The 26,784-nt window shown below is 28.8% G+C and overlaps 3 protein-coding genes across 6 annotated transcripts in view; 1 reads left to right on the top strand and 2 right to left on the bottom strand.

Annotated features, from left to right (window-relative positions):
* The window catches only part of AnxB9 (Annexin B9), a 28,649-nt gene extending 24,818 nt beyond the window's left edge, over nt 1–3,831 (bottom strand). For 3 of the 4 annotated variants that reach the window (XM_065499187.1, XM_065499189.1, XM_065499188.1), the window contains exon 1: nt 3,714–3,831. The gene's annotated coding sequence lies outside the window, so the exon portion shown is untranslated. The remainder of the gene's footprint in view (nt 1–3,713) is intronic. The other variant, XM_065499186.1, reaches the window with a different exon arrangement.
* Nucleotides 3,832–10,070: 6,239 nt separating this feature from the next.
* Nucleotides 10,071–17,576, bottom strand: spn-D (spindle D). Its single transcript, XM_065498400.1, has 5 exons — nt 17,381–17,576; nt 17,215–17,321; nt 16,120–16,454; nt 15,309–15,497; nt 10,071–10,161 (listed from the first exon to the last, which is right to left on the bottom strand). Exons 1-5 carry the CDS (start codon nt 17,539–17,541, stop codon nt 10,132–10,134), a joined length of 822 nt encoding a protein of 273 aa, XP_065354472.1. The 5' UTR covers nt 17,542–17,576; the 3' UTR covers nt 10,071–10,131.
* A 711-nt stretch (nt 17,577–18,287) lies between these two features.
* Nucleotides 18,288–26,462, top strand: Dph4 (Diphthamide biosynthesis 4). Its single transcript, XM_065516489.1, has 2 exons — nt 18,288–18,538; nt 25,391–26,462. The coding sequence occupies exon 2, from the start codon at nt 25,459–25,461 to the stop codon at nt 26,257–26,259; it is 801 nt and encodes a 266-aa protein (XP_065372561.1). The 5' UTR covers nt 18,288–18,538; nt 25,391–25,458; the 3' UTR covers nt 26,260–26,462.
* The last annotated feature ends 322 nt before the right edge of the window (nt 26,463–26,784 follow it).

Here is a 26,784-nt window from a genome sequence, read left to right as displayed (position 1 = left end):
TCAGGAATTTTTTGAATTAGTTATTCGAATGTAATAAAATTCTATTTCGAAACTGTTTGAACATTTATTCAAATTCAAATTTTTTTTTATAAAATTTTCACGTCATTTAACAAAAATTTTAACGAATTTTAATTTGAAATATTCTCGAATTAAAATTTTTTTTTTTTACAAAATTATGAATTTTAATTAAAAAACTTTAGCTTCGCAATAGTCGAAAATTTGTTAAAAAAAAAAAAAAAATTTAAATTTCCAAAAATCTTAAATTTATAAAAAAATGAATTTTTGTTTAAGAATTTGAAATTAATTAGAAGAATTATGTTCGAATTTAAAAATTTTCTAAATATTCTTGGAAATATTGAAATTTTAAGAAAATTTGAGTTGGCCATGAACGGCTCAAGCCAATATCGGTTACTCTAATATATTTTTTAATGTTTTAGCTAGAGTTTTTTAATTGCGAGTAAAAATCGTTTCATAATTCCTAATTTCGTATAATTTTTTTTCAGAATTTCAGAATTCAGGTTTCAAAATTTTATAAAAGTATTTTGAATTTCGTTTAACTTTAAAAGTAAATGTAAACTCAATTAAATTTTCAGGCTATATATTTTTTTAATCATTAAAAAATTCTAATTTCGAATAATTTATTTTAGTTTGATGGTTATCAAACGATAATATCGATAATAACGATATGCGATAGAATCCAATCATTATCGGAATCGGTTTTGAAAACTTTGGTGAAATCGAAAGTTATCGGTTTTGTATTCGATCTAGAATTAAATTCTTTATCGATTAAACAAAAAATTACATTAGATTTCATAAAACAAATTTTTCGTTTTCAAAACCGATTCCGACAACGATTGGATTCTATGACAACCCCGAACATTTCAAAATAAGATAAGTAATCTGAAAGCTAATGATGAAATTCCATTATAATCAATTTATTTTGTTAGAAATTGCTAAGAAAATTTGATGTGGACTTAAATTATTTTGAAATCTTCTCGATTTGAAAAAAAATTCTTCGAAATTAAGAATTTTTAAATATTTAAATCGACATTATAAAAGTAGAAATTAAAAATTTTTGAAATTTATTCGATATTAGAAAAAATATCGATATTTTTTTTTTTATTTTGAAAAATTCTCAATTCTTGATTTTTTTTGTTAGAAATTGCTAAGAAAATTTGACATGGATTTAAATTATTTTGAAATCTTCTCGATTTGAAAAAAAAATTCTTCGAAATTAAGAATTTTTAAATATTTAAATCGACATTATAAAAGTAGAAATTAAAATTTTTTAAATTTATTCGAAATTAGAAAAAATATTTTTTTTTTTTTATTTTGAAAAATTCTCAATTCTTAATTTATTTTGTTAGAAATTGCTAAGAAAATTTGATGTGGACTTAAATTATTTTGAAATCATTCTCAATTCTTAATTTATTTTGTTAGAAATCGTTAAGAAAATTTGGACTTAAATTATTTTGAAATCTTCTCGATTTGAAAAAAAAATTCTTCGAAATTAAGGATTTTTAAATATTTAAATCGACATTATAAAAGTAGAATTCAAAATTTTTGAAATATATTCTAAATTTGATAAAAATATCGATATTTAAAAAAAAATTTTTTTTTATTTTCAAAAATTCTCAATTCTTAATTTATTTTGTTAGAAATTGCTAAGAAAATTTGACATGGACTTAAACTATTTTGAAATCTTCCCGATTTGAATAAAAAAATTCTTCAAAATTAAGAATTTTTAAATATTTGAATCGATATTATAAAAGTAGAAATTAAAAATGTTTGAAATTTATTCGAAATTAGAAAAAATATTTTTTTTTTATTTTGAAAAATTCTCAATTCTTAATTTATTTTGTTAGAAATCGCTAAGAAAATTTGATGTGGACTTAAATTATTTTGAAATCTTCTCGATTTGAAAAAAAATTCTTCGAAATTTAAGAATTTTTAAATATTTAAATCGATTTTATAAAAGTAGAAATTAAAAATTTTTGAAATTTATTCGAAATTAGAAAAAATATCGATATTTAAAATATTTTTTTTTTTTATTTTGAAAAATTCTCAATTTATTTTGTTAGAAATTACTAAAAAAATTTGACGTGGACTTAAATTATTTTGAAATCTTACCGATTTGAATAAAAAATTCTTCAAAATTAAGAATTTTTAAATATTTGAATTGATATTATAAAAGTAGAATTTAAAATTTTTGAAATTTATTCGAAATTAGAAAAAATATCGATATTTAAAATATTTTGTTTTTTTTTATTTTGAAAAATTCTCAATTCTTAATTTATTTTGTTAGAAATTGCTAAGAAAATTTGACATGGACTTAAATTATTTCGAAATCTTCTCGATTTAAAAAAAAACTCTTCGAAATTAAGAATTTTTAAATATTTAAATCGACATTATAAAAGTAGAAATTAAAAATTTTTGAAATTTATTCGAAATTAGAAAAAATATCGATATTTAAAATATTTTTTTTTTTTTATTTTGAAAAATTCTCAATTCTTAATTTATTTTGTTAGAAATTTGCTAAGAAAATTTGACATGGACTTAAATTATTTTGAAATATTCTCGATTTGAAAAAAAAATTCTTTAATATTAGGAATTTTTAAATATTTGAATCAATATTATAAAAGTAGAAATTAAAAATTTTTGAAATTTATTCGAAATTAGAAAAAATATCGATATTTAAAATATATTTTTTTTTTATTTTGAAAAATTCTGAATAAAAAATTTTGAAATTTTGAAATGATTTTTACGAAATTGAAGGTTTTTTTCTTAATTTAGGTTTCAAAATTATATTGATTAACTTGGAAAAGTGATTCATATTTTCAATACTGCCCTTCAATCCAGAAACTCATTGCACTATGGGCTGGGCTTTGTAGGTATAATAAAATGCATTAACTTTTCTTTAATTAGGTCATTTGAGAGAGCAAAAAAAGAGCACAACATATCAAAAAGCTTTTTCAAGCTAAGATTTTAAAAAAGAAACTTTCTAAAGTGACAAAAAAAACGTTGAAAAAATTTGAATTTCTGAAGAAAATTGGGGGAATTTTTTTAAACATTTTATATGGAAATCTCAGATAAAAACAAGTTGGAGCAAATACAAATTGGGTAAGAGTGTGTGGGTAATACAAAAACAAGCCACGAATGTTGTTTTTTTTGTATTATTATTGTTGGCTGCTGTCAGCCAGCCAGCCTGTCACTACAGCTATGTACTAAAACATTGAAATGATGATGTCATCGAAAAATTATACATATTGAAATATAATTTCAATAATTTTCTTAAAAAAAAAAAAATACAAAAAATTTCAAATATATTTTAAATATTTGTTAAAAATATAATTAAAATTCTTGGGAATTTTATTATTTCTCTTTTATTTCATTTTCTTTTTTTTAAAATGCCGCACCCAAAGAAAAAATGTTACGAGTTTTATATATAAAGATCAGTAGTATTTGAATTTTTTTTTTTTTTAAATACTTTTTTTAGCACTTGTTTGTTTGCAGTTTTCTTTCTTTATATTTATAAATTTTTTGCACTTTATGTGTTTTATTCTCACTTTATTGTTAATGTTTTGTTTGAGTTTTATTATTCTCTACACGAAAAACACAATTTATTTGTTTAACAAAAATGTCTTTTCTAAAATCTTTTATTTTTTTTATATATAAAAAAAAACAAAAATCAAATAAAACAGAAATCTATTTACCAGTAAATATCAAATATATACCAGCGATGTGAACGCGTTGAAATTTGCTATAAGACTGAAACGATTTTCTCTGGCACCATGATTTTTATTATTTTTGATAAATTTTAGAGAATGAACGAACTGAGGGCAGCAGCAGTGGAAAAAAAAAACTTGAAATACAAACAATATAATGCCGGCTCTACACTGGATGTATATGAATTTGTTTAATTGTTATGTAGTACAAGTATTGTACCGGTGAGAGTGTGATTGCTGATAAATGACGTCATTAGATTGAGTATCTACATTTGTGCCAGCTCCCCAAAGGGGCCCAACTACAACATTTTCTATACACAAGAGAAGAGCATAAAATTGTTATAATCATCCAAAAAGAGAACTAACTAACAAACTGGTTTGTTTTATTGTTATAATAAATTTTGTGTTTGTTTGTCTTTTAAATGTTTGTTTAAAAATATTTGTTGTATGCTAAAAACTATGTCAAAGTACATAGAACCAAACCCAACCCCCCCCCCCCTATTTTCAAACAGATTTCTTTAGTTTTTATTAGTTATTTATATTCTAACCAAAAGTGAGTCATGTTTTAAGGTTTAGTAGTTGTTTTTTATTTGAACTTTCCTACGTCTTATTTATGTTTCACTTTTGCTCTTAATTTCCAAAAACCCTGCACCATAAATAGCCGCTATAATCATATAACCACAAGCTTTGTAATAAAATAACTTGGAATTAGTCAGAGACTTTATAAATTTATTCTAGATTAATCGAAAATAGACAATTTTCTCATTATAAGCAAAAAGCAAAGGAATATTATTTTGAAATTTTTCAAGATCTAAAAAAATTTACAAGAATTTTAAAATGATTTTCAAAATTTATAGTAATTTAATGGAAAAAAGCCTACGAATTTTGTTTTGAAATTTTCAAGAACTAAAAAAAAATTTCGAATCTTAAATTATTGAAATAATTTTCTAGGAATTAAAAAAACTCGAGAACTTTGTAGTAATATAATGCAAAAAATCCAAAGAATTTTATTTTCAAATATTCTCGAATTAAAAAAAAATTATTCGAATTTTAAAATTTTGAAATGATTTTCTAGGAATTAAAATTAAAATTTTCCCAAATTTCGTATAATTTTTTTTTAAATCAAGAATTTTTTAAAATATCTCGAGATTATTTCAAAATAAAATTCGTTGGCTTTTGTTTTCATTAAATTATTATTATTTCTAGAGTTTTTTTAATTCCTAGAAAATCATTTCAAAATTTTAAAATTCGAATAATTTTTTTTTAATTGACTCGAAATTAAAAAAATTAAAAGTCAATCCTATTTATATTATTCTCGAACTAAAAACAAAAATTATTCGAAATTAGGAATTTTTTAAAGATTGATTCGAAAGCAAAAACTCTAGCTCGAAATTCGTGAAAAAGTTTATTTTTTTATTTATTTTATTTATTTATTTTCAACAACCTAGCCTATTTTTTTTAAATTAAATTAAAAAAAAAATCGAATAAACCGGTTATGGCCAGGTTTATTAAAAAAACAATATTTTTTTTATGTTCACAAATTAAAAAAAAAATTTACTCGAAATTTAAAATTTTTAAATTATTTCTCTAGAAATTAAAAGCCAAAGAATTGTGTTTCAAAATATTCTCGAACTTTTTTAAAAAGTTTTGGAATTATAAAAAATTATTCGAAATTTAGATGTTTTAGGAAATTTTTTTTATTCAATTTATTTAAAATTAAGAAAAATCGTGGTAATTTGATAAAAATGAGAAATGAAATTTGTATATTTTCAAGGACTGACTCGAAATTAAAAACTCAGTAGGAAATTTGTTAATTAAATTTATTCAAAACTATAGCTTTGCCCGGTAGCATTTACTAATATTAGTTCTTCAAGTTTCTCCAACCCAAATAACCCTGCTTGTTCTTATTTATTTGCAAATAAAATATCTTAATTTGTACAGCATACTTTAGGGAGCTTTTTTATTACAGTTGACTGGACTCAAAAAAGCCGGTTTTAGCTGTAATTTTTAAAATTTTTTTTCTTTACAAACCATCTCCTGAAAATTTCGAATCGAATAAAAAAAAATCAGCCAACTCGCTCCAACCGTTCTCACGAGATGACATTACATACATGGACCATTTCATTTTTATATACAATGACGGACATTACAATAGAATCACTACCAATATTTCATTTAAAACCAGGAGCAATCATAAGGATTGGTGTGGGCCAGAAAATATAAAAAATTGGCAAAATGTGTTGTGGACGGACGAAACGACCATTAATTTAATTGGTAGTGATGATAAGACATGGGTTAGACGTCCAAAAAATGGCAAAAACCTAAAACGTTTAAACATGGTTGGGGAAATATTATTATATGGGGATGCTTTTCTTGGTATTGCGTTGGTCCAATTTATTGGATTAAAGAAAATATGAATAAGCACTTGTATGTAAATATTTTGAAGAATGTTATAAAGCCACATGCAGAATGGAATATGCCCTTAAAATGGCTCTTCCAGCAAGATAATGACCCAAAGCACACGTCAGGTCTTGCCAAAAATGGTTTTTATATAACAAAATTCATGTTATGGAATGGCCGTCTCAATAACCAGACTTAAATCCTATGGAAAATAGTAAAAGACAAACTCGGACCTGAAAAATTGAAAAACAAGGAAGAACTTTGGCAGAAAATTCAGGAAATAAGGTATGCAATTTCCCGATCTACATGCGAAACTTTGTTAAATTCAATCCCCAAAAGATTTGATGCTTTATTAGAAATAATTGATATGCAACAAAATATTAAGAAAACAACGAATTCTTATGATGATTTTTTATTTTTAATCATTTAAAGACTGATTGATTCTATTTGAATGTCGCATATTTTATTTAGTCTTTTAGATTTGACATCGTTTTTAACATAAGAATGTGTTATTTTTTTATTTTATTTTTTTCTATTTATTGTTTACGTTATGAGCATTAATATATTTACCGCTTTAATCGAATTTATATTTAGTGATTCAATTGTATTGTCCGTCACTGTATATAGATAGATTTAGATATAATTAAGAAAAATTTCGAAATTTTAAAGAATTTGACACCTTTCACCTTATGTTGTAAGGTCGTGTTAAGAGGAAACAAAATAATCTTATTAAAACTCCAATTATTTTCTCCGCCTCTAGAAAAAAAACCATTTATAACTTCCATTATAAATAGAAGATTGTATATTCATGTAACCACAATATTAGTTGCATCTAAACGAACCCAGCAAAAACTTTGCTTACCTAGTAAGCCAGCAAGTATAATTGGAGCAAAGCGATAACTACTTATTATTTGACTGAAACACTACTTACCGTTGTTCAAGATTTTTAAAAAATTCAGTGGTCAAGCTTACAAATGTACTTACAATCAGTTGAGAAATAAGTAGTAAATTCACAACAAGAATATGTAGCTAAAAAAAAAACACAAAAAATATTGCCTTGTGTGGGAATCGAACAGTCACATTATTTGCTTGTGTTTGATAGTCAAGCTGCTAACTCACTGCTCCATGTACGAGTTATTTTATTGTAAGTTAACAATAGTTTTAACATCAACATATAAATGAATATGATATGAACAAAAAAATTAATGGCTTTGACAGGTGGCGAACCACTAACCTCCCGTTTTCCAGTCAAACACACTAGATAGCTGTGCTAAATGCAAAAGTTCATTACCAGCCTGCATAAAAATAAGTACTTATTCTAGTAAATAAAATAATGAGCTGGGTAACCACCACTCCTTACAAAAGAATGCATGAAATAACTAGTGGTCATTACAAAAATTCACAAAATTTTTCCTGGGAAGGGTTAAAAATAATTGCTTTATTCAAACACTATATACAGTGGTTGACAAAACAATGGAAACTTCATTAGAGGCCTAAAATCTGAAATAATTTTTTAAAAAATTTTAACATTTTGTGTAGTATTTTATTTGTATAGGTACTTTTATTAATTTAATTTAACAAAAAAACAAAGGACATAATTAATTAAATTCTAAAAATGAGAAAACAAAATTAAAAGATTTCTTTATTACCATTCCCATATAACCGCCATCTTCCTTCCTGGTGTAATTTTGGGTTCTTATTTTACGATCTACAATTTCCCATAGATTTTCTATGGTATTGAGATCTGGCGATTGGGCAGGCCACTTCAAAACACGTACCTCGTTGGAATGTAACCACTCGGTTACAACCCTAGAGGTGTGTTTCGGGTTGTTGTCGTGTTGTAATCTCCAAACTAGGGGCATATTTTCCTCAGCTTATGGATATATAACATAGTTTAATATGTTTCTGTATTCTATACCTGTCATGGTTGGTATCTTTTATAATATGAATTGGGCCCATACCATGCACTGAAAAACATCCCCATACCATAATATTGCCACCGCCAAACTTTACAGTCTTATTTGTGTACTTTGGATCTAATCTTTTTCCCTTTGGTCGTCTTACAAATGTTCGCCCATCACTGCCTCTTAAATTGTATTTGGATTCGTCGGAAAAGAGGACAGTATTTCATTTCTGTATCGACCAGTTTAAATGAACGGTTCTTCTTAGAAATGAGTGGTTTTTTTCACATGACGATAGCAACCAAGACCAGCCTCATTTGCCCTGCGACTAACTGTTCGGGTACTTATTTCTAATTTTAGGCTATTAAAAACCTTTCGAGGAGTTATTTTTGGGAATTTCTTGAACTCTCTCGCTATTAAATTATCTTATCTAGGAGTAGTCGTCTTACGAGGTCTTCCACCTAAATGTTGAGTTTTTACAGAACCGATCTCACGAAATTTCTTTATAATTTTTGAAACTGCTGATTTATTTATTGAATATTTGTCACAGATACTTTTTTGTTTTAAACCAGATTTAAAATCGTTAATTATTTTATTTTTTTAAGTCTTCACAAATCTTAACTTTATCCATTTTCGCTAACTTTGAAAAAAATCAATTATGCGAAAACTTACAAAAAGAAATTGTGAAAAATTACCAGAATTTAAAAATAAAATAACTGTAAACAGGATGGATGCTTTTTACATCGTTCTTTTAAATATTTTCGTTTTACACTTCTTTCTTGCTGAAGTTTAAAAGTTTCCATTTTGTCAGTAGCGAAGAAATAGTGAATATTTTTAATTTTGTTCCCTTTTTTCAGAATATAATTAATTATGTTGTTTGTTTTTCACTTAATTTATATAAATAAAACTATACCTACAAGTAAAATATTTTAAATTTTGGGCCACATATGGAATATTTGGAAAAGTTTCCACTGTCAACCACTGTATAAGAATCAAAGAAATACAACAATTTGTTATGATTTTGAAATAGCAAATCTACGCAACCCCCTCTTTAAACTAAAAATTCTTAATAAAATGCAAAAAAGTCTACGGAATACATTCCTAACAAACCTGAATTTAATTACAAATATGAATACTATTTAAGCTAAGCAAAATAAAAAAAACCAAACAATTCTCACATACAAATGATATAATAGTATTAAAATAATTAACAAACTAATTTCACATTATTTGACTTCCTTTTTGAATCACAAATTATGAAATTAAATTCTTAAGCATAGCTACAATGATAAACAAAAAAATTTAAATTGAAATTAAACAGCATCATAAATGAATACAAACGATTTGAGTAATAAGAAAGATACACCTTGGAATATTGATGAATCACAATAAAACAATTATTACACAAACAGTCATATACATATTTACTCGTACAATAAAATAAAAAGAATCAAATAATAAACATGTTAATACGTAGTTAAATAAATAATGACATTGTAGTTGAGGTTTTTTTTTTTTTCTCAACGAAAATTTGAAAATGAGAATACAGAAAACAGATATTGCAATTAGATTTATAAACAATTGTTTTTTCCCCATCTCTCTCTCTATAAACATTATAACAAAATTGTCTGGTCTCCCATTTTGTTTTGCAAATTAATTAGAATTTTCCACTTTAAATCTCATAGAGCAAGGCAGAGTTGTGAGATTGTATATTTGAAAACATCCAGTACAAAGTTGAATGACTACTTACATTCCAGTTTTCTATAAAACACTCTTCATACTCTTTCTTAAAAATAAAAAAAAAACAAAAGAGCAGATTTGCGCGAGAAAAAAGTTTCATTTACAATCACGTGATCATTTATCCAGCATATCATTGGATTTCAATACAATCATAATGCGTCATTAGTGAATAATCAACAATGACGTTTACTACTTACTGGCTACATACTTGTACACTAAACCAGATCAAAATGTATCATTTCGGTTATTTTTATTTTTTTTTATCATAAATTAGTTATTTAAACAACAAAAAACAATCACTCACCCTCCCTCCATCTTATAACTTGTTTGCAATGCCTTACAAATTTAACAATTATTTCAAGATGTTATATACTGCGTATGCCATTTGATGTTATCTAAAGAAATAATGAAAAGATAAAAAGAATTGGTTAATTTCTTTGGAAACAAATAACACTGTGCAACAGGTGGGTAAATGAATCAGAGAAAAATTTGTTTTTTAGATAAAACAAAAGTAGAGTCCTTTTAATAAATATTTTTTCTAAATTTAACAAATTAGCAAAATGATTTATAATGAATGTTCTTAAAGGGTTTTCTTTAAGCGCTTTCTATCTTTAAATTTTAATAAAACAAAGTGTTTGTAAGATATCATCGACATTTTATATTCGTTTGTAAGGCCTATCGATGTCATTATGTAAGGATAGCATGGGTTATGCTATATTGGCTTTGAAGACCGCTGTGGTTTGTGGCTTATTCGCATAGACCTGCGACTTAAAAAACCCCCACATGAAAAAGTCTAACGTGGTCAAATCGAACGATCTCAGTGGCATGTTCACAATGTGAGATGACCATGCCCTCAAATCGAATATGTACCGCCAGCCCAAAATCCACACCAAACAATCACCCTTATCGTAGTTGGCGTTTTTGTGTCGTTTATTGAGCGTTTTTATAAAATGGTATCGTGGTTGGCGAATACGCCAATAAATACGACTATGTATACAAATCTATTACAAACTACCCGTTAAAACGGTATCGTGTTTGGCGTATTTGCCTGTCAAAACAGAAAAAAAAACTGTCGTTAGAAAATTTACTCACGACTAGAGTAGAAAAAGTGAAAACAAGTAACAAATTTTACATAAAATTTTTTTCAGATGATTTTCAAACATTTTAGATTAAAAATTACGATGCAAGCACAATATTTTAAGTTGGTTAAAATAATGGAAAAGAAAACGTATTTGGCTAGAAGCTTTAATAGAGGTTTAAATAAAATAAACATAAAAAAGAGTGGAATGAAATCGAAGACGACCTAAATTGTAATGATTTTTTAGGGATGGTTCATTCTTTACTGAACCAGTAGACTCAAATTTATCCTCCACACTGTGAATAGTCGTTCGGGCGCGGAACCCTGTCCGAACAGAACACCCATTTTTATAAAACAATTTTATCATTTGAAGGTGTTGTTGAACGCTACATACGGCCAGTGATTTGGTAAAACCAACTGAATAAATGACTGCCAATACAACAGATGTAGCTTCAACAAAATGGCCGCTACAACTGTTCGGAAGTCCCCATTTGAAGATCCATTTTATAAGAGCATTTTTTGGATTTGGAGTTTTTGGTGAAACTTGGGTTTTTAATTTTTTTTTAAAGATTGAAAAGTGTACAGGAAGAGGTTTGAAGAAACAAAGAGAGAGGAGATTATTAATAGCTAATGAGTTATTAGGTCACTCTATGGAGATTCTCATGTCTGGTCTGGTTAGTCAATTACTATTCCTTATTAGGGCATTAATGCACTCTAGCCTCATATTCGAGAGCTCAGAAAAACTATTTAGGGAACGATGTCCCAGAAACCTTAAGCGTAGATCTCCTAATGCCGGACAAAGAAGATGAAAAATGCTCCTTCTCCTCGTTTTGACAACGTCTGCAGAAGTCGTTGCCTATTTATAGTGTAAACAAGAAAGTTTTTTTTCACATCGAGAATGTCGAATTTTGTACCAACAAAGCGTCATTTGAGCGAAGTTTTCCTTTACTTCTTTAATTTAGAAAAAAGTAACGCTGAAGCACAGCGATTGCTCACCAAAGCTTATGGTGAATGTGTTTCATCGGTTTCAAAGTGCGAGAGATGGTTTGTTCGGTTCAGAAGTAGTGATTTTGACACGGAAGACACAGATCGCCCAGGCCAGCCAGTCATAAAAAGTTTTAATACCAAGAATTGGAGTCATTACTTCATGAAGATTGTTGTAAAACTCAACAAGAGCTTGCAAAATCATTGGGAGCTACTCAAGCAGCAATTTCATAAGGTTTGCGAGCAGCAGGATTCATCCAAAAGCAGGGAAAATGGCTACCATACGAACTGAAGCTTAAAGACGTTGAAATGATGCTTAAACGCTATAAAAGAAATCATGTTCGCACCGAATTAATACTTCCGATGAAAAATTAATACATTACGATAACCCGAGCGTAAGATATTTTATGTGAAGCCCGGCCAACCAGCCGAATCGTTACTAAAGCCAAATATCCATAACGCTAAGGTAATTCTCTGTATTTGGTGGTAGCAAAATGGTCCTATCTATTATGAGCTGCTGAAATCTGACCAGACCATCAAAGGGAACATGTAGCGAATGCAACCGATTCGTTTGAAGCGACGAAAAACGTCCAGAATATGAGGCTAGGCATGAAACCGTAATATTCCATTATGACAACGTTCGGCCACATGTAGCAATACCAGTTAAAAAGTATTTAGAATGAAGTGGTTGGGAAGTTTTGCCTCACCCGCTTTATAAGCCAGACCGTGCCCTGTCCTATTACTATTTGTTTCGAACGTTGGAGAACGCTTCCTCTGGGATACGCTTCACTTTGGAACAGAGTATCTGAAATTGGCTTGATAAGTTCTTGGCTTCAAAAGATGAGCAGTTCTTTTGGCACGGAATCCATATGGTGCCAGAAAGATGGGAAAAGGTCATAGCTTACAATGGCTAATACTTTGAATAAATTGTTTCAAAATAAAAGCTAAAAAACACCGCATTTTTGAATTTTTGTAAGATTTTGAAGTTGGCGTTTTTTGTAAAGGGTTTTAGCGAAAAAAGGGTTGAAAAATAAAAAAGGAAAATTTTTAATTTTTTAAAAATTTAAAAAAAAAAATTTCCAAAATTGTTTGTTTTTATTTTATTAGTGAAAACTAATTTATACAAAAAATTTTTTTTTTTATGAAAAAAAAATTCGGTTTAAATTTTTTATTTCCTATTCTGACCAAACTTTTCCAAATATTTCATTAGTGGCCTAAAATCTGAAATATTTTTTTTGAAAATTTTATTTTATTTTTTCATTAACTTAATTTAACAAATTAAACAAAGGATATAATTAAATTCTAAAAATGAGAAAACAAAATTAAAAGATTTTTTTATTACACCATTGACAAAACAATGGAAACTTAGGTATTATTTTAACAAATATGGTCTAAACTTTGCAATAACTCAATATTTTATTGGGTATCCCTTAATTTTTATAACTGCTACACATGGACGATGCATTGAACCAATTAAAGAGTCAATGGTATCCTTTGAAATATTTTGCCATTCCTTTATAACCGCCTCCGATAAATCTTCCTTCCTGGTGTAATTTCGGGTCCTTATTTTACGATCTACAATTTCCCATAGATTTTCTATGGGATTGAGATCTGGCGATTGGGCAGGCCACTTCAAAACACGTACCTCGTTGGATTGTGTAACCACTCGGTTACAACCCTAGAGGTGTGTTTCGGGTCGTTGTCGTGTTGGAATCTCCAAACTAGGGGCATATTTTCCTCAGCGTATGGATACATAACATCGTTTAATGTCCTGTACCAGTCATGTTATCTTTTATAATATGAATTGGGCCCATACCTTGCGCTGAAAAACATCCCCATACCATAATATTGCCACCGCCAAACTTTGCAGTCTTATTTGTGTACTTTGGATCTAATCTTTTTCCCTTTGGTCGTCTTACACATGTTCTCCCATCACTGCCTCTTAAATTGTATTTGGATTCGTCGGAAAAGAGGACAGTATTCCATTTCTGTATCGACCAGTTTAAATGATCCCTGGCAAATTGTAGACGAGCAGAACGGTTCTTTTTAGAAATGAGTGGTTTTTTCACAGGACGATAGCAACCAAGACCAGCCAGCCTCATTTGCCCTGCGACTAACTGTTCGGGTACTTATTTCTAATTTTAGGCTATTAACAACCTCTCGAGGAGTTATTTTTGTAAACAGGATGCTTTTTACATCGTTCTTTTAAATATTATTTTCGTTTTACACTTCTTTCTTGCAGAAGTTTAAAAGTTTCCATTGTTTTGTCAGTAGCGAAGAAATAGTGAATATTTTTAATTTTGTTCCCTTTTTTCAGAATATAATTATGTAATTATGTTGTTTGTTTTTCAGTTAATTTATATAAATAAAACTATACAAGTAAAATACTAAAAAATAATTTTTATTTAAAAAAAATATTTGAAATTTTGGGCTACAATGGAATATTTGGAAAAGTTTCCATAGTTTTGTCAACCACTGTAGATCAAAACAAGTAAGAAAGTATGGTCGGTCAAGCCCGACCATATAATACCCTACACTAAGTAAAAGAGCAAAAAATTTTTTTCTTTTAAAATTTCAATAATTTATATTTTTGAGTGATTTTCGGAAGTGGGGTTATATGGGGGCTATGACCAATTATGGACCGATCACCATGAAATTAGGTCGTGTGATTTATGTCTATATTAAAGTTAACTATGTTGAATTTTGTGTGTTTACCAACATTTTTAAGCGATTTATGCACGTTAAAGTGATTTTCGGAAGCGGGTCTATATGGGAGCTATGACTAATTATGGACCGATCGTAACAAAATTTGGTGACATGAATTTTGTATATATAAAACTTATTTGGAGCGGAATTTGTGGAGATACATTTATAAATTAAACATTTATGACCGATAAAGTCCAATTTCGGGAGGACATTTGTATGGGGGCTAGGTGAAATAGTGGACCGATTTCAGCCAGTTTCAATAGGCTTGATCCTTGAGCCGAAATAATAATATGTACCAAATTTGATCGAAATATCTTCAAAATTGCGACCTGTACTCTGCGCACAAGGTTTACATGGACAGCCAGCCAGCCAGCCGACCAGACGGACGGACGGGCGGACATCGCTTAATCGACTCAGAAAGTGATTCTAAGTCGATCGGTATAATTTAAAGTGGGTGTTAGACTAATATTTTTGGGCGTTACAAACATCTGCACAAACGCATAATACCCTCCCCACTATGGTGGTGTAGGGTATAAATAGGCCAAAATCGAGGTTGTACTGGTTTTTACCTTATATCTCGATTTTAAAAATTTAATGATTTCAACATACAGACGGACATAGCCGTATAGACTACGCTAGCTATACACTTTATGGGATTGCAAATAAAAAATGTGGAAATTACAAACGGAATGAAGGCTATAAAAATAAATCGTTTGGTCCCTTAATCTACAAATAATTGCTAAATTTAGTTTTACAGTGTAAAATTCGTCTTACCTTAAAACGTACAGCGATTTTATCACATAAAACCGATTTATCAATCAACACCACACGATGCTCTTTATCAGCTTCCTGAGATAATATCAATCTTTGATTAATTTTATGGGTATGAGAGTCTCCCAGGGCAGGTGCCACAATCCAGTTGTTGTCTATGTGGCGGGTGGTTAATTCATTGGTGATTATGACCTGAAAAAAGAATCAAATTTAATTAAGGGAACAAATCCTTGGATAAATAAAAAAAGAAAGGGTTTTTTTTAATTTAGAACAAAATAATGGAATATCTATCTATCATCTCATCACGTGAGAACGGCTGAAGCGATTTGGCTGATTTTTTTTATTCGATTCGAAATTTAAGGAGATGGTTTGTAAAGGAAAAAAATTAAAAAATTCCGGGTAAAACTTGGAAAAAATTGAGTCCAGTCAACAGCAATAAAAAAAAGATCCCTAAAGTATGCAGTACAAATTTAGATATTTTATTTGCTAATAAATAAGAACAGGCAGTTGTATGTGGGAGAAGCTTGAAGAACTAACATTAGTAAATGCTACCGGGCGAAGCCGGGGCGGTCAACTAGTGATAAAATAAAAAGGAGTCCAAAATTTGTTAGATTTTTTTTTATTTTGAACTGCGTTTATGATGGATTTATGATATGCTATTATCTGTATATTTTTGTATTAAAACTATTAGTTTTAACAACTTTTTCTTGAAATTTTTAATCCTAAAATAACTAAATACCAAAACTATTGAAATTTGTTTATTATCACTATTAAAACAAAATAAATTTACAAATTTCTTGTTATAACCACTTACCGCCACATTGTATTCCACAGCCAGAATCTGTAAATCATTTAAAATTTCATAAATTATACGCGTGCGCAGTTTAACATCATCCAACTGACGTATGCAAAATGAAAACGAATCAATAATGATGAGTTTAAATCTAAGATCTTCTTTGAAAATATTACGAAAATTGTGTATGATGGCCATTAAATCTGTGTAGTTGGTGCAGTAGACATACGAAACATTCTTTAATAAATTGCCGGCTTGAAAATTGTGAATTTGGGAGGATGCTGAGGGTGATGCTATATTGGAGTATAGCTTCTTAAAAGTGTGTTGAAAACGTTGTTCCATGTCTTCAGCTAATTCTGTAGAGGAAAAAATAAAAAAAAATTAAATTTTTTATAAGAATATTGGTTAGGAATCTGATAATAACTTCAATAGCTTTGTTTTCGTAACACTTACTGTCTGGTGCACGATGTCGAAAGAAAAATGAGTCGAATAGTTTCCATACAATTTTTTTCTAATCATTTTTCTTTCGACATCGTGAAATAGGCCTGTATAATTACAGGTTATAGGTATTCAGTAAAGGATCATACGACTTTATAATTCGTTATTATTCTTATTAATTATGACTATATATATAGGAGGGCAACAAAGCCAACATAAACAATTCCGTTGGAGAAAAAAAAAGATGGAAACAAATCAAGATGTATATTTTCTGTATGGACGGCTCTCTGCCGAAATCAAGAACTTTTTACTCGGTATGTATGTCAAACTCCAGCTTCACTGTATTAACATTTCATGAAAATCAGAAATGTCCACTTAAAGGGCCACTTTGACACCAATGGTTTATTAGGGAGATTTAATATAGAGGCGGAGAACTTTAAATTAAAATAAAACACAGAAAAAGATTTTTAATACCCCTCCAATTGGCTTTATACATTAGATAATTTTATAGCATTAATCTTTAAATAAGTCTTCGGGCTTGAGGCAGCCGCGGCTAGCGCTTAAATGGCTTAACCTGGAGGTCCAAATTTCACGCACCGGAAAAACTTTTCATTAATTGGACATAAACAAACATTAAAATTATCAACTTCAAATAACTTTCATATAGAAATTCCCTACCTTTCAAACGATATGGTGAAAAATCCTGATTGGTGTCTATGTAAAAAGCTTTGCCACCCAAACCACCCATTTGTTCCGGAAATTGAACATTTAAACACAGCTGCAAACTGCAAATAGAAAAGCCAAATTAAAACATTTAAATCATTATTTAGCTCACAAAACCTACCAGAATTGTGTTTTACCAGTTCCAGGAGCTCCGCACAATTCTGTGACAATACCCAAAGGTAAACCGCCAGCCAAATTGTCATCCAATTCCTTGATCAATGTAATTAACTTGGGTAATTCCTGTTCATGGCGCCAAACTTCAAAGGCTGTCGTCTTAAACATTTAGCTAAAATTGTATGAAATATATTTTGTATATAAATAAAGTTATATTTTAAAATATATTTTTCCCAAATAAATTTTATTCATAAAAATTATTACAAAAAAAGTAAAAGGCGCCTTTAAGGCTGTAAAAAGTAGTAGTAGACACACTCTGGCTCACTACTAAACACCTTACACATAAAAACCTTGTATTTCTTATGGGACTAATAGGATTCTTCAATCCAGCCAAAGTAAATTAATAAAGTAGACTCAGTAGAACAGCTGACTATTTTTTTACTTTGGTCTGAATTGTCAATTCACTTGTGGTTGTTGTGGCGAAAAATACAACAAGCCCAAAAGCAAAAACAACAACAGGCAACTTTGACAGCTCAGACCTTAAACCAAAAACAAAATTGCTTGTGGTTTTTGTAAATGTTGTATTTGTTGTAGTACTGTCGCTACTTTATTAATTTACTTTGAATCCAGCCATTTATAATTCGGAAAAATATTGAAAAATAGCTTTGCCGATTCGAGAATTTACTAAAAATAGCCTATTTCATTTTACTACTATTTTGTAAACCCTAACCTAAAAATACAACTCTACTCTGTTTTGTTTTTATTTATTTAATGTGGCAGCTTTGTTTTTATTTTTTAGTACAATTCTTTGCAACTCTGTGAAATTACCGTTTTCTTATTCACATCTTTTTACATTTTCTTTTCAGTGATTATTCGTCTTTCTATTAAGTGATTTTATGGAGTTTAGTTAATGTGATTCTTTATTTTTTATTACGGCTACTACTAATTATTAAATAAAGCAAAATAAATTTATATTATTTCGCAAACATAATATAAAAAGTGTGTGAATTTCTTAATACAAATAAAAGAAAAAACTAATTAAGTGATGTTTATTAAAAACAAAAATAAACTATATTAACTACCGCCTTTACCATATCGAATTTATTGCATTTATATTTCCAATTGTCTGTGTGACGACTGATCTCTTCTGAAATTTCCTAAAAAGGCAAGTACCTAAGCATATAATACTATTAGTTAGCTGCTATGTTTATATTATATTCAACTATACATATATATAATAAATTAATACTACATTGAAAGGCATTTAAAAATAAGTGTATTAAGTTAATAATAATTAATGTGGGATTTTTTCTTCGAGTTCTTTCATTTTTTTTTATTTCTTGTGGTAATTATTCATTGTGTTTTTTTCTGCTTTTCTACATTTTGTTGTGAAATGTTTACAAATGAGAATTTATCTTCCTTAATTTCTTTATTATAATAAAATTTGCATAAAAAAAAGCTAAGATCAAGATAGGTGTAAATAAATCTCTTCTTAATTATAGTAGGGGCTTTGGTGTCTATTTTACTTTATTTCCTGTTATTTATTTTTTTGCTTTCTACCATAAATTTATTGTCTACTATAGATTTTTTCAGTTGGATATTTATTCGGTTCCTTATTTTACGAGTTTTAAGCAGTAGCAGCAGTTTCCCTGTATGTTGCTATTTTAAAATTAGGTCATTGTATTTTAAATTATATCGTACTCTCGTATCCCAACATCCAGTTAAAAAGCCACACTACATACTTTTATTCTAGTCGACAAGGAACTTATATTGTAGATTACAAACAAATAAACAACAAAAACATTTGCCCCAACTTAAACAACAACAACAACTTCACTTACTATCATTTATCTACCTCCACTACTTTCTTTTGCATTTGCGCTGTATGTTTTTTGTTATTTTTTTTTTGTCTGTACCGTTACTACCGGTCGGTTTTTTTTGTTTATATTTTTTTTTAAATTTTCTTCGTCTGCCTGTTCGTCTGTCCTTGTATCGGTCATTCATATGGCATTTGATTTTTGTTGTTTTTCGTTTAAATTGTTTTTAAATGTCATTTTGTCCCAATTTCTTTGTAAACTGCAGTAATTATTGTCAATTTCCTCTTTATTTTCAAAATTTTTAGTTTTGTTGGTTTAATATTGTTTAGGATTTCATCAAAATTAATTACTAGCAGTCATTGAAAAGTAATTTATTTGGAAAAAGCGAAATTATTAAATTTTGTTTTTAATGTTTGTTTAAACAGTTAGTTATTTTAACCATCAGCTTGTTGCGAAAGCAAAAGTAAAATTTTGTTAATTACGATGGTTATTTACAAAAAAAAAAGATGTTTTATAACAAATTTAGCACAGTGGAAGGTACCATGTGGGTTTGCAAAGAAATTTTGCACTTTTGCAATTTTTTTTTTGTTTTTTTTGAATTTTATGCATTTTTTGAAATATAAAAAACTGTTTGATTGGACAATACTAATTTAAAGTATAAAACTGATAATATTAATGTTGAAAAATACAGATTGGTGTCATTGTAAAAAGCTTTGCCAACTAAACCACCCACTTATTTGTTCGGAAAATTGCAGATTTCATTCCGAAAAAAATGTTCAACTTCTTCTAAAGAAGCAAAATACAGAATTATCGAAATGAAATTGAGACGATATTAGAGAAAATCTAATTAAAATAAAACAACTATTAAACATTTTGATTGTTATTTTTAAAATTATCGCTTTTTTTTTTAGCGATTTACAGTGGTTGACAAAACAATGGAAACTTTTCAAATATTTCATTAGTGGCATAAAATTTTAAATAATTTTTTAAAAAAGTTTAAAATTTTTGTAGTATTTTATTAGTATAGGTACTTTTATTAACTTAATTTAACAAATTCAACAAAGGACATAATTAATTAAATTCTAAAAATGAGAAAACAAAATTAAAAGGTTTCTTTATTACGGCATTGACAAAACAATGGAAACTTATGTGTTATTTTAACAAATATGGTCTAAACTTTGCAATAACTCAATATTTTGTTGGGTATCCCTTATTTTTTATAACTGCTACACATCGACGTTGCATTGAACCAATTAAAGAGTCAATGGTCTCCTTTGAAATATTTTGCCATTCCCTTATAACCGCCCCCGATAAATCTTCCTTCCTGGTGTAATTTTGGCTACTTATTTTACGATCTACAATTTCCCATAGATTTTCTATGGGATTGAGATCTGGCGATTGGGCAGGCCACTTCAAAACACGTACCTCGTTGGATTGTAACTACTCGATTACAACGGGTCATTGTCGTGTTGGAATCTCCAAACTAGGGGCATATTTTCCTCAGAGTATGGATACATAACATCGTTTAATATTGTTCTGTATCCTATACCTGTCATGGTTGGTATCTTTTATAATATGAATTGGGCCCATATCTTGCCCTGAAAAACATCCCCATACCATAATATTGCCACCGCCAAACTTTACAGTCTTATTTGTGTACTTTGGATCTAATCTTTTTCCCTTTGGTCGTCTTACAAATGTTCTCCCATCACTGCCTCTTATATTGTATTTGGATTCGTCGGAAAAGAGGACAGTATTCCATTTCTGTATCGACCAGTTTAAATGATTCCTGGCAAATTGTAGACGAGCAGGACTTTTTAGAAATGAGTGGTTTTTTCACAGGACGATTGAAAACAAGACCAGCCTCATTTGCCCTGCGACTAACTGTTCGGGTACTTATTTCTAATTTTAGGCTACTAACAACCTCTCGAGGAGTTATTTTTGGGAATTTCTTGAACTCTCTCGCTATTAAATTATCTTGTCTAGGAATAGTCTTACGAGGTCTTCCTCCTAAATGTTGAGTTTTTACAGAACCGGTCTCACGAAATTTCTTTATAGTTTTTGAAACTGCTGATTTATTTATTGAATATTTGTCACAGATACTTTTTTTGTTTTAAACCAGCTTTAAAATCGTTAATTATTTTATTTTTTAAGTCTTCACAAATCTTAACTTTAGCCATTTTCCTTAACTTTAAAAAAAAGCAATTATGCGAAAAACTTAGAAAAAGAAATTGTGAAAAATTACCAGAATTTAAAAATTAAATAAAATAACTGTAAACAGGATGCTTTTTACATCGTTCTTTTAAATATTATTTTCGTTTTACACTTCTTTCTAAAAGTTTCCATTGTTTTGTCAGTAGCGAAGAAATAGTGAATATTTTAATTTTGTTCCCTTTTTTTAGAATATAATTAATTATGTTGTTTGTTTTTCAGTTAATTTATATAAATAAAACTATGCAAGTAAAATACTAAAAAAAAAATTTATTTTAAAAAAATATTTTAAATTTTGGGCTACATATGGAATATTTTGAAAAGTTTCCATTGTTTTGTCAACCACTGTATATACATAATTCTTCTGTACGTGTGTTATTAGTAACTGAACTGCTCCTTAACGGCTGGGACTATTTCGATGAAATTTGTTGTGTGTGTTTGAGTGGGTCCCTGGATGGTTTAGTTTCACTTGACCTATATAGGAACAATCGGCACAGCGGCTCCCATACAAAGTAAAAATTTATTATTGCATATTTGGAGTACTATTATATTGACTTTGTGTGAGCTATGGCAGAACAACGTTTGTCGGGACAGCTAGTATTAAAGAAAATTCAATTCCATGGAAGCTGCTTTTATTCCAAAAAATTTCGTTTACTCTTTGTGAAAAAGTAAAATACTAAAATAATTCCACTTTCGATAGGAATGGAATTCTGTGACAGCCCTGATCATTCACGAGTTTTTGGAATAATTTGAATAATTAACTTTTTATTGGTCTATTTGGGTTAAATTTTTTTAAGCGTATTTAGTAGGGTATTCAATCGATTAACCGTTAATCGGTTAACCGATTAATTTTGGACGGTTAACTGTTCGAATAATTTGAAATTGCCGATTTTCAAATAACAAATAAACCGATTAATTTGTGTCGATTAACCGATTAACCGAAATTCCTTTTTTTGCACTTTAAATTTTATTTTGTATTTATTTTTCCATTTCAATTCAAATACAAATTTCAAATTAAAATTAGATATTTTTTGAACATCCAATAAACATGTTTAGTGAGTATGTATAACAACTGACATATTTAATTTACATGTAAACTTTTTTTTTGAAATGAGTCTTTTATCATAACTGAACGAAACTATTAAATTAATCAATATCTAAAACAATCCAAAAAGGAATATTCTTGATTTCTCCAAAATATACAATCGAGACAGTTTATTCCAAGAAAAGTTTTATTAAATCTAAAGAAAAAATCGTTTAAATTATATTCTTTTTATAAAAGATTATTTCAGAAGATCTCACTAAAACTATAAAAAACTCACACATCGCTCATTTGCTGCAACAACGTCATAATTCAAAAAAAGTCGTTTCGAGAAAAATATCTTTGAATATTTTATGACATTTTACTATTTCTTAAACAAGTCATGCGATTTCAGAAATTTAAATAGGAGATTTTAATATCTTTCTAACCTGATAAAACTATATGAAAGATTATAGAACAGCTCATATTTTGTATTACTCAGTTCAATAAACACGGATTTTGAATAATGATGTTGTTGCAGCAAATAGGCGATATGTTTACAAAAATTATCTCAAATACATACCTTATTTGCCATTTTTTTATGTTTTTGTACCTATACAAAATTCGTTGTTGTATTTTCAATTTGAAATGAAAATATAAATTATTCGGTTAATCGAATAATTTTAAATTAACCGATTATTAACCGATTAAATCTAAACCTCGATTAATTATTTGCTCGATTAACCGATTAAACCTGAAACCCGATTAATTGAATACCGTAGTATTTAGAGAAAGTCAAGTTCAAAAAACATCACATAAAACTAAAGAAAATAATTCCCGAGAATTCTTGCACAATTTTCCGGGTTTTTTTTTGAAATTTTATATTTAAATATTTTACTTGTATAGTTTTATTTATATAAATTAACTGAAAAACAAACAACATAATTAATTATATTCTGAAAAAAGGGAACAAAATTAAAAATATTCACTATTTCTTCGCTACTGACAAAACAATGGAATCTTTTAAACTTCTGCAAGAAAGAAGTGTAAAACGAAAATAATATTTTAAAAAACGATGTAAAAAGCATCCTGTTTACAGTTATTTTATTTTTAAATTCTGGTAATTTTTCACAATTTCTTTTTCTAAGTTTTTCGCATAATTGCTTTTTTCAAAGTTAACGAAAATGGTTAAAGTTAAGATTTGTGAAGACTTAAAAAATAAAATAATTAACGATTTTAAAGCTGGTTTAAAACAAAAAAGTATCTGTGACAAATATTCAATAAATAAATCAGCAGTTTCAAAAATTATAAAGAAATTTCGTGAGACCGGTTCTGTAAAAACTCAACATTTAGGTGGAAGACCTCGTAAGACTACTACTCCTAGACAAGATAATTTAATAGCGAGAGAGTTCAAGAAATTGCCAAAAATAACTCCTCGAGAGGTTGTTAATAGCCTAAAATTAGAAATAAGTACCCGAACAGTTAGTCGCATGGCAAATGAGGCTGGTGTTGGTTGCTAACGTCCTGTGAAAAAGCCACTCATTTCTAAAAAGAACCATTGAACCAGGTCATTTAAACTGGTTGATACAGAAATGGAATATTGCCCTCTTTTCCGACGAATCCAAATACAATTTAAGTGGCAGTGATGGGAGAACATTCGTAAGATGACCAAAGGGAAAAAGATTAGATCCAAAGTACACAAATAAGACTGTAAAGTTTGGCGGTGGCAATATTATGGTATGGGGATGTTTTTCAGGGCAAGGTATGGTCCCAATTATATATTATAAAAGATACCATGACAGGTATAGGATACAGAACATTATTAAACGATGTTATGTATCCATACGCTGAGGAAAATATGCCCCTAGTTTGGAGATTCCAACACGACAACGTCCCGAAACACACCTCTAGGGTTGTAACCGAGTGTTACAATCCAACGAGGTACGTGTTTTGAAGTGGCCTGCCCAATCGCCAGATCTCAATCCCATAGAAAATCTATGGGAAATTGTAGATCGTAAAATAAGGAACCAAAATTACACCAGGAAGGAAGATTTATCGGAGGCGGTTATAAGGGAATGGCAAAATATTTCAAAGGAGACCGACCATTGACTCTTTAATTGGTTCAATGCATCGTCGATGTGTAGCAGTTATAAAAAATAAGGGATACCCAACAAAATATTGACCATATTTGTTAAAATAATACCTAAGTTTCCATTGTTTTGTCAATGCCGTAATAAAGAAAAAATCTTTTAATTTTGTTTTCTCATTTTTAGAATTTAATTAATTATGACCTTTGTTTTTTGTTAAATTAAGTTAATAAAAGTACCTATACAAATAAAATACAACAAAAATGTTAAAATTTTTTAAAAAATTATTTCAGATTTTAGGCCACTAATGAAATATTTGGAAAAGTTTCCATTGTTTTGTCAACCACTGTATGGTCATCGTTATGAATTTCTTCTTTAATGTTAAGTTAAAAAAATCCATTGAACTTTTAAAAGGAGTGAGTGGTCGGTCACCATTATTATTGAACTTCCATTAAAATATCACACTGCATAATACTATCATCAACCAAACCAAACCAAACATAATCCTTAAAACGTATAAAATATAAACTTTGTATGATGAGCAATTGGAAAAGTTTGCGGTAGTGAAACAACGACAAATAAAAATTAAACAAACAAACAAACAACCAACTAAAATAAAATAAAGGTATGGCCTTTTTAAAAATTATTATCGCATCGCTAAGGTGTGTTACACACGCGACTTGGCAATTTCTCTAAAAACATATTATAGTTTATATATCAAGGGGGATTAAAACAAATAAAAAAACAAAAAAAAAACATTAGATTTCGTCTTCATTCCAAATTCAATTCATTTCACTCTACTCGTATCTGTAAGTACTTTGATAAACTATGGAAAAAGCCTTTTAAAACAAATTCCCAACCTCAACTATTCTTACTTACAGATCACCGTACCGAGTAACGATCACACTTAGACAAATATAGGAATAACAGCGCAATTAATTGAGCAAGCATGTCGTCCACAACGAAACCTAGTAATTTCTATGAAATTTTAAATGCCTCTAACACTGCAACGGCTGATGAATTGAAATCAAACTATAAACAATTGATTTTACAATGTCATCCCGACAAATTGCAACAGCAATTGGAAAACACACACAATAAATTAGTAACGAAGAATAGCAATGAGGCAGCTAATAACAACTCGGAATTTGTAGCCATAACGGAGGCCTGGAATTGTTTGAAAGACCCTGTGAAACGTAAACACTATGATGCTGAACAATTGCTGAATAAATTTCAGACGCACAATAATATTTATGCCCACATTAAATTGAGTGAAATGAAAAAGCAACTGAATACGGGAGAGTATTTTCAAGACAATGAAGAAGAACAGAAGGTGATGGTGGAGCCCAAAATAATAAAGGAAAGTGAGGAGGAAAGCGAAACAAAATATCTTTATACATATGATTGCCGTTGTGGCGGTCAATATATTGTGGATGAGTCAGCTGAACAATATTGCGGCTCAGGCAATCATGATCATCATCATCATCATCGTGAAACACAAATCAAAAGCAACGACAACAATGGTGTTGATGATGACGCAGACAGCACCCAAAACAATAAAAACAGCCCCAATAAAGTGGAAAATAATGGTGGTAGTACTGCTGCTGCTGTTGCTGGTAGTGAAGGCGTTGTTTTCGTTCAACACAACCATCATGCTGATGACGATGATGAGCAAGAAGTAGACGACGAAGGCGGCGAATTGATTGTTGAATGCAGTGAATGTTCTTTGGTGATTATATTGAATGGCTGAAACTGCAACTTGTTTTTGTTGTTTTGTAATGAAATGTTAAAGAAATCAATTCTTTAGTTTCGCTTTTTTTTTGTTTGTTTTATTTTAAAAACAAATTCTACAAAAATAATAAAGATTAAGCAATTTCTTGTTGCTTTTTTTGCTGTAATTCCAATAAAAATCAGCATTTTATTACATTTATAAAAAGCATTGCCCACAAATAATGCGTTTGTTTTCTTTTTCTTGCCAAGTTGCGATATTGAAAAAACAAGTTTTAAAAGTAGTAGTGTTTCAAGGAAGTATTTATTTATAAATTTTTTAAATTATTTATTTAAATTAACATAAGTTGTTTCTTGATGTTAAACATTTTGTTAATCTGTTTTGGATTTAATCAGGCTTTAGTTCACCAGTCTTTAGATATTAGACCCCCAGATCCTCTTATGGCATGGAGGAATCTCCATCACAATGATGTTTTTTTTTGGCATCTTCTGTTAAAAAACAAGTAAGAGAGCTATATTAGGCTGTGCCGAATCTTATATACCCCTC

This window comes from Calliphora vicina, chromosome 1 (assembly GCF_958450345.1).
Source record: "Calliphora vicina chromosome 1, idCalVici1.1, whole genome shotgun sequence".
NCBI lineage: Eukaryota > Metazoa > Arthropoda > Insecta > Diptera > Calliphoridae > Calliphora > Calliphora vicina.
This window is presented reverse-complemented; position numbering and strand designations above follow the sequence as displayed.

Excerpts from the sequence above, each read along its gene's own strand:
- Dph4 (XM_065516489.1), top strand. The coding sequence starts at position 25,459 with ATGTCGTCCACAACGAAACCTAGTAATTTCTATGAAATTTTAAATGCC.
- spn-D (XM_065498400.1), bottom strand. The coding sequence starts at position 17,541 with ATGTTTAAGACGACAGCCTTTGAAGTTTGGCGCCATGAACAGGAATTA. Across the intron at positions 16,455-17,214 it reads TTCACCATATCGTTTGAAAG|AATTAGCTGAAGACATGGAA; the intron begins GTAGGGAATTTC and ends TTTCCTCTACAG. Across the intron at positions 15,498-16,119 it reads CTGTGGAATACAATGTGGCG|GTCATAATCACCAATGAATT; the intron begins GTAAGTGGTTAT and ends TTCTTTTTTCAG.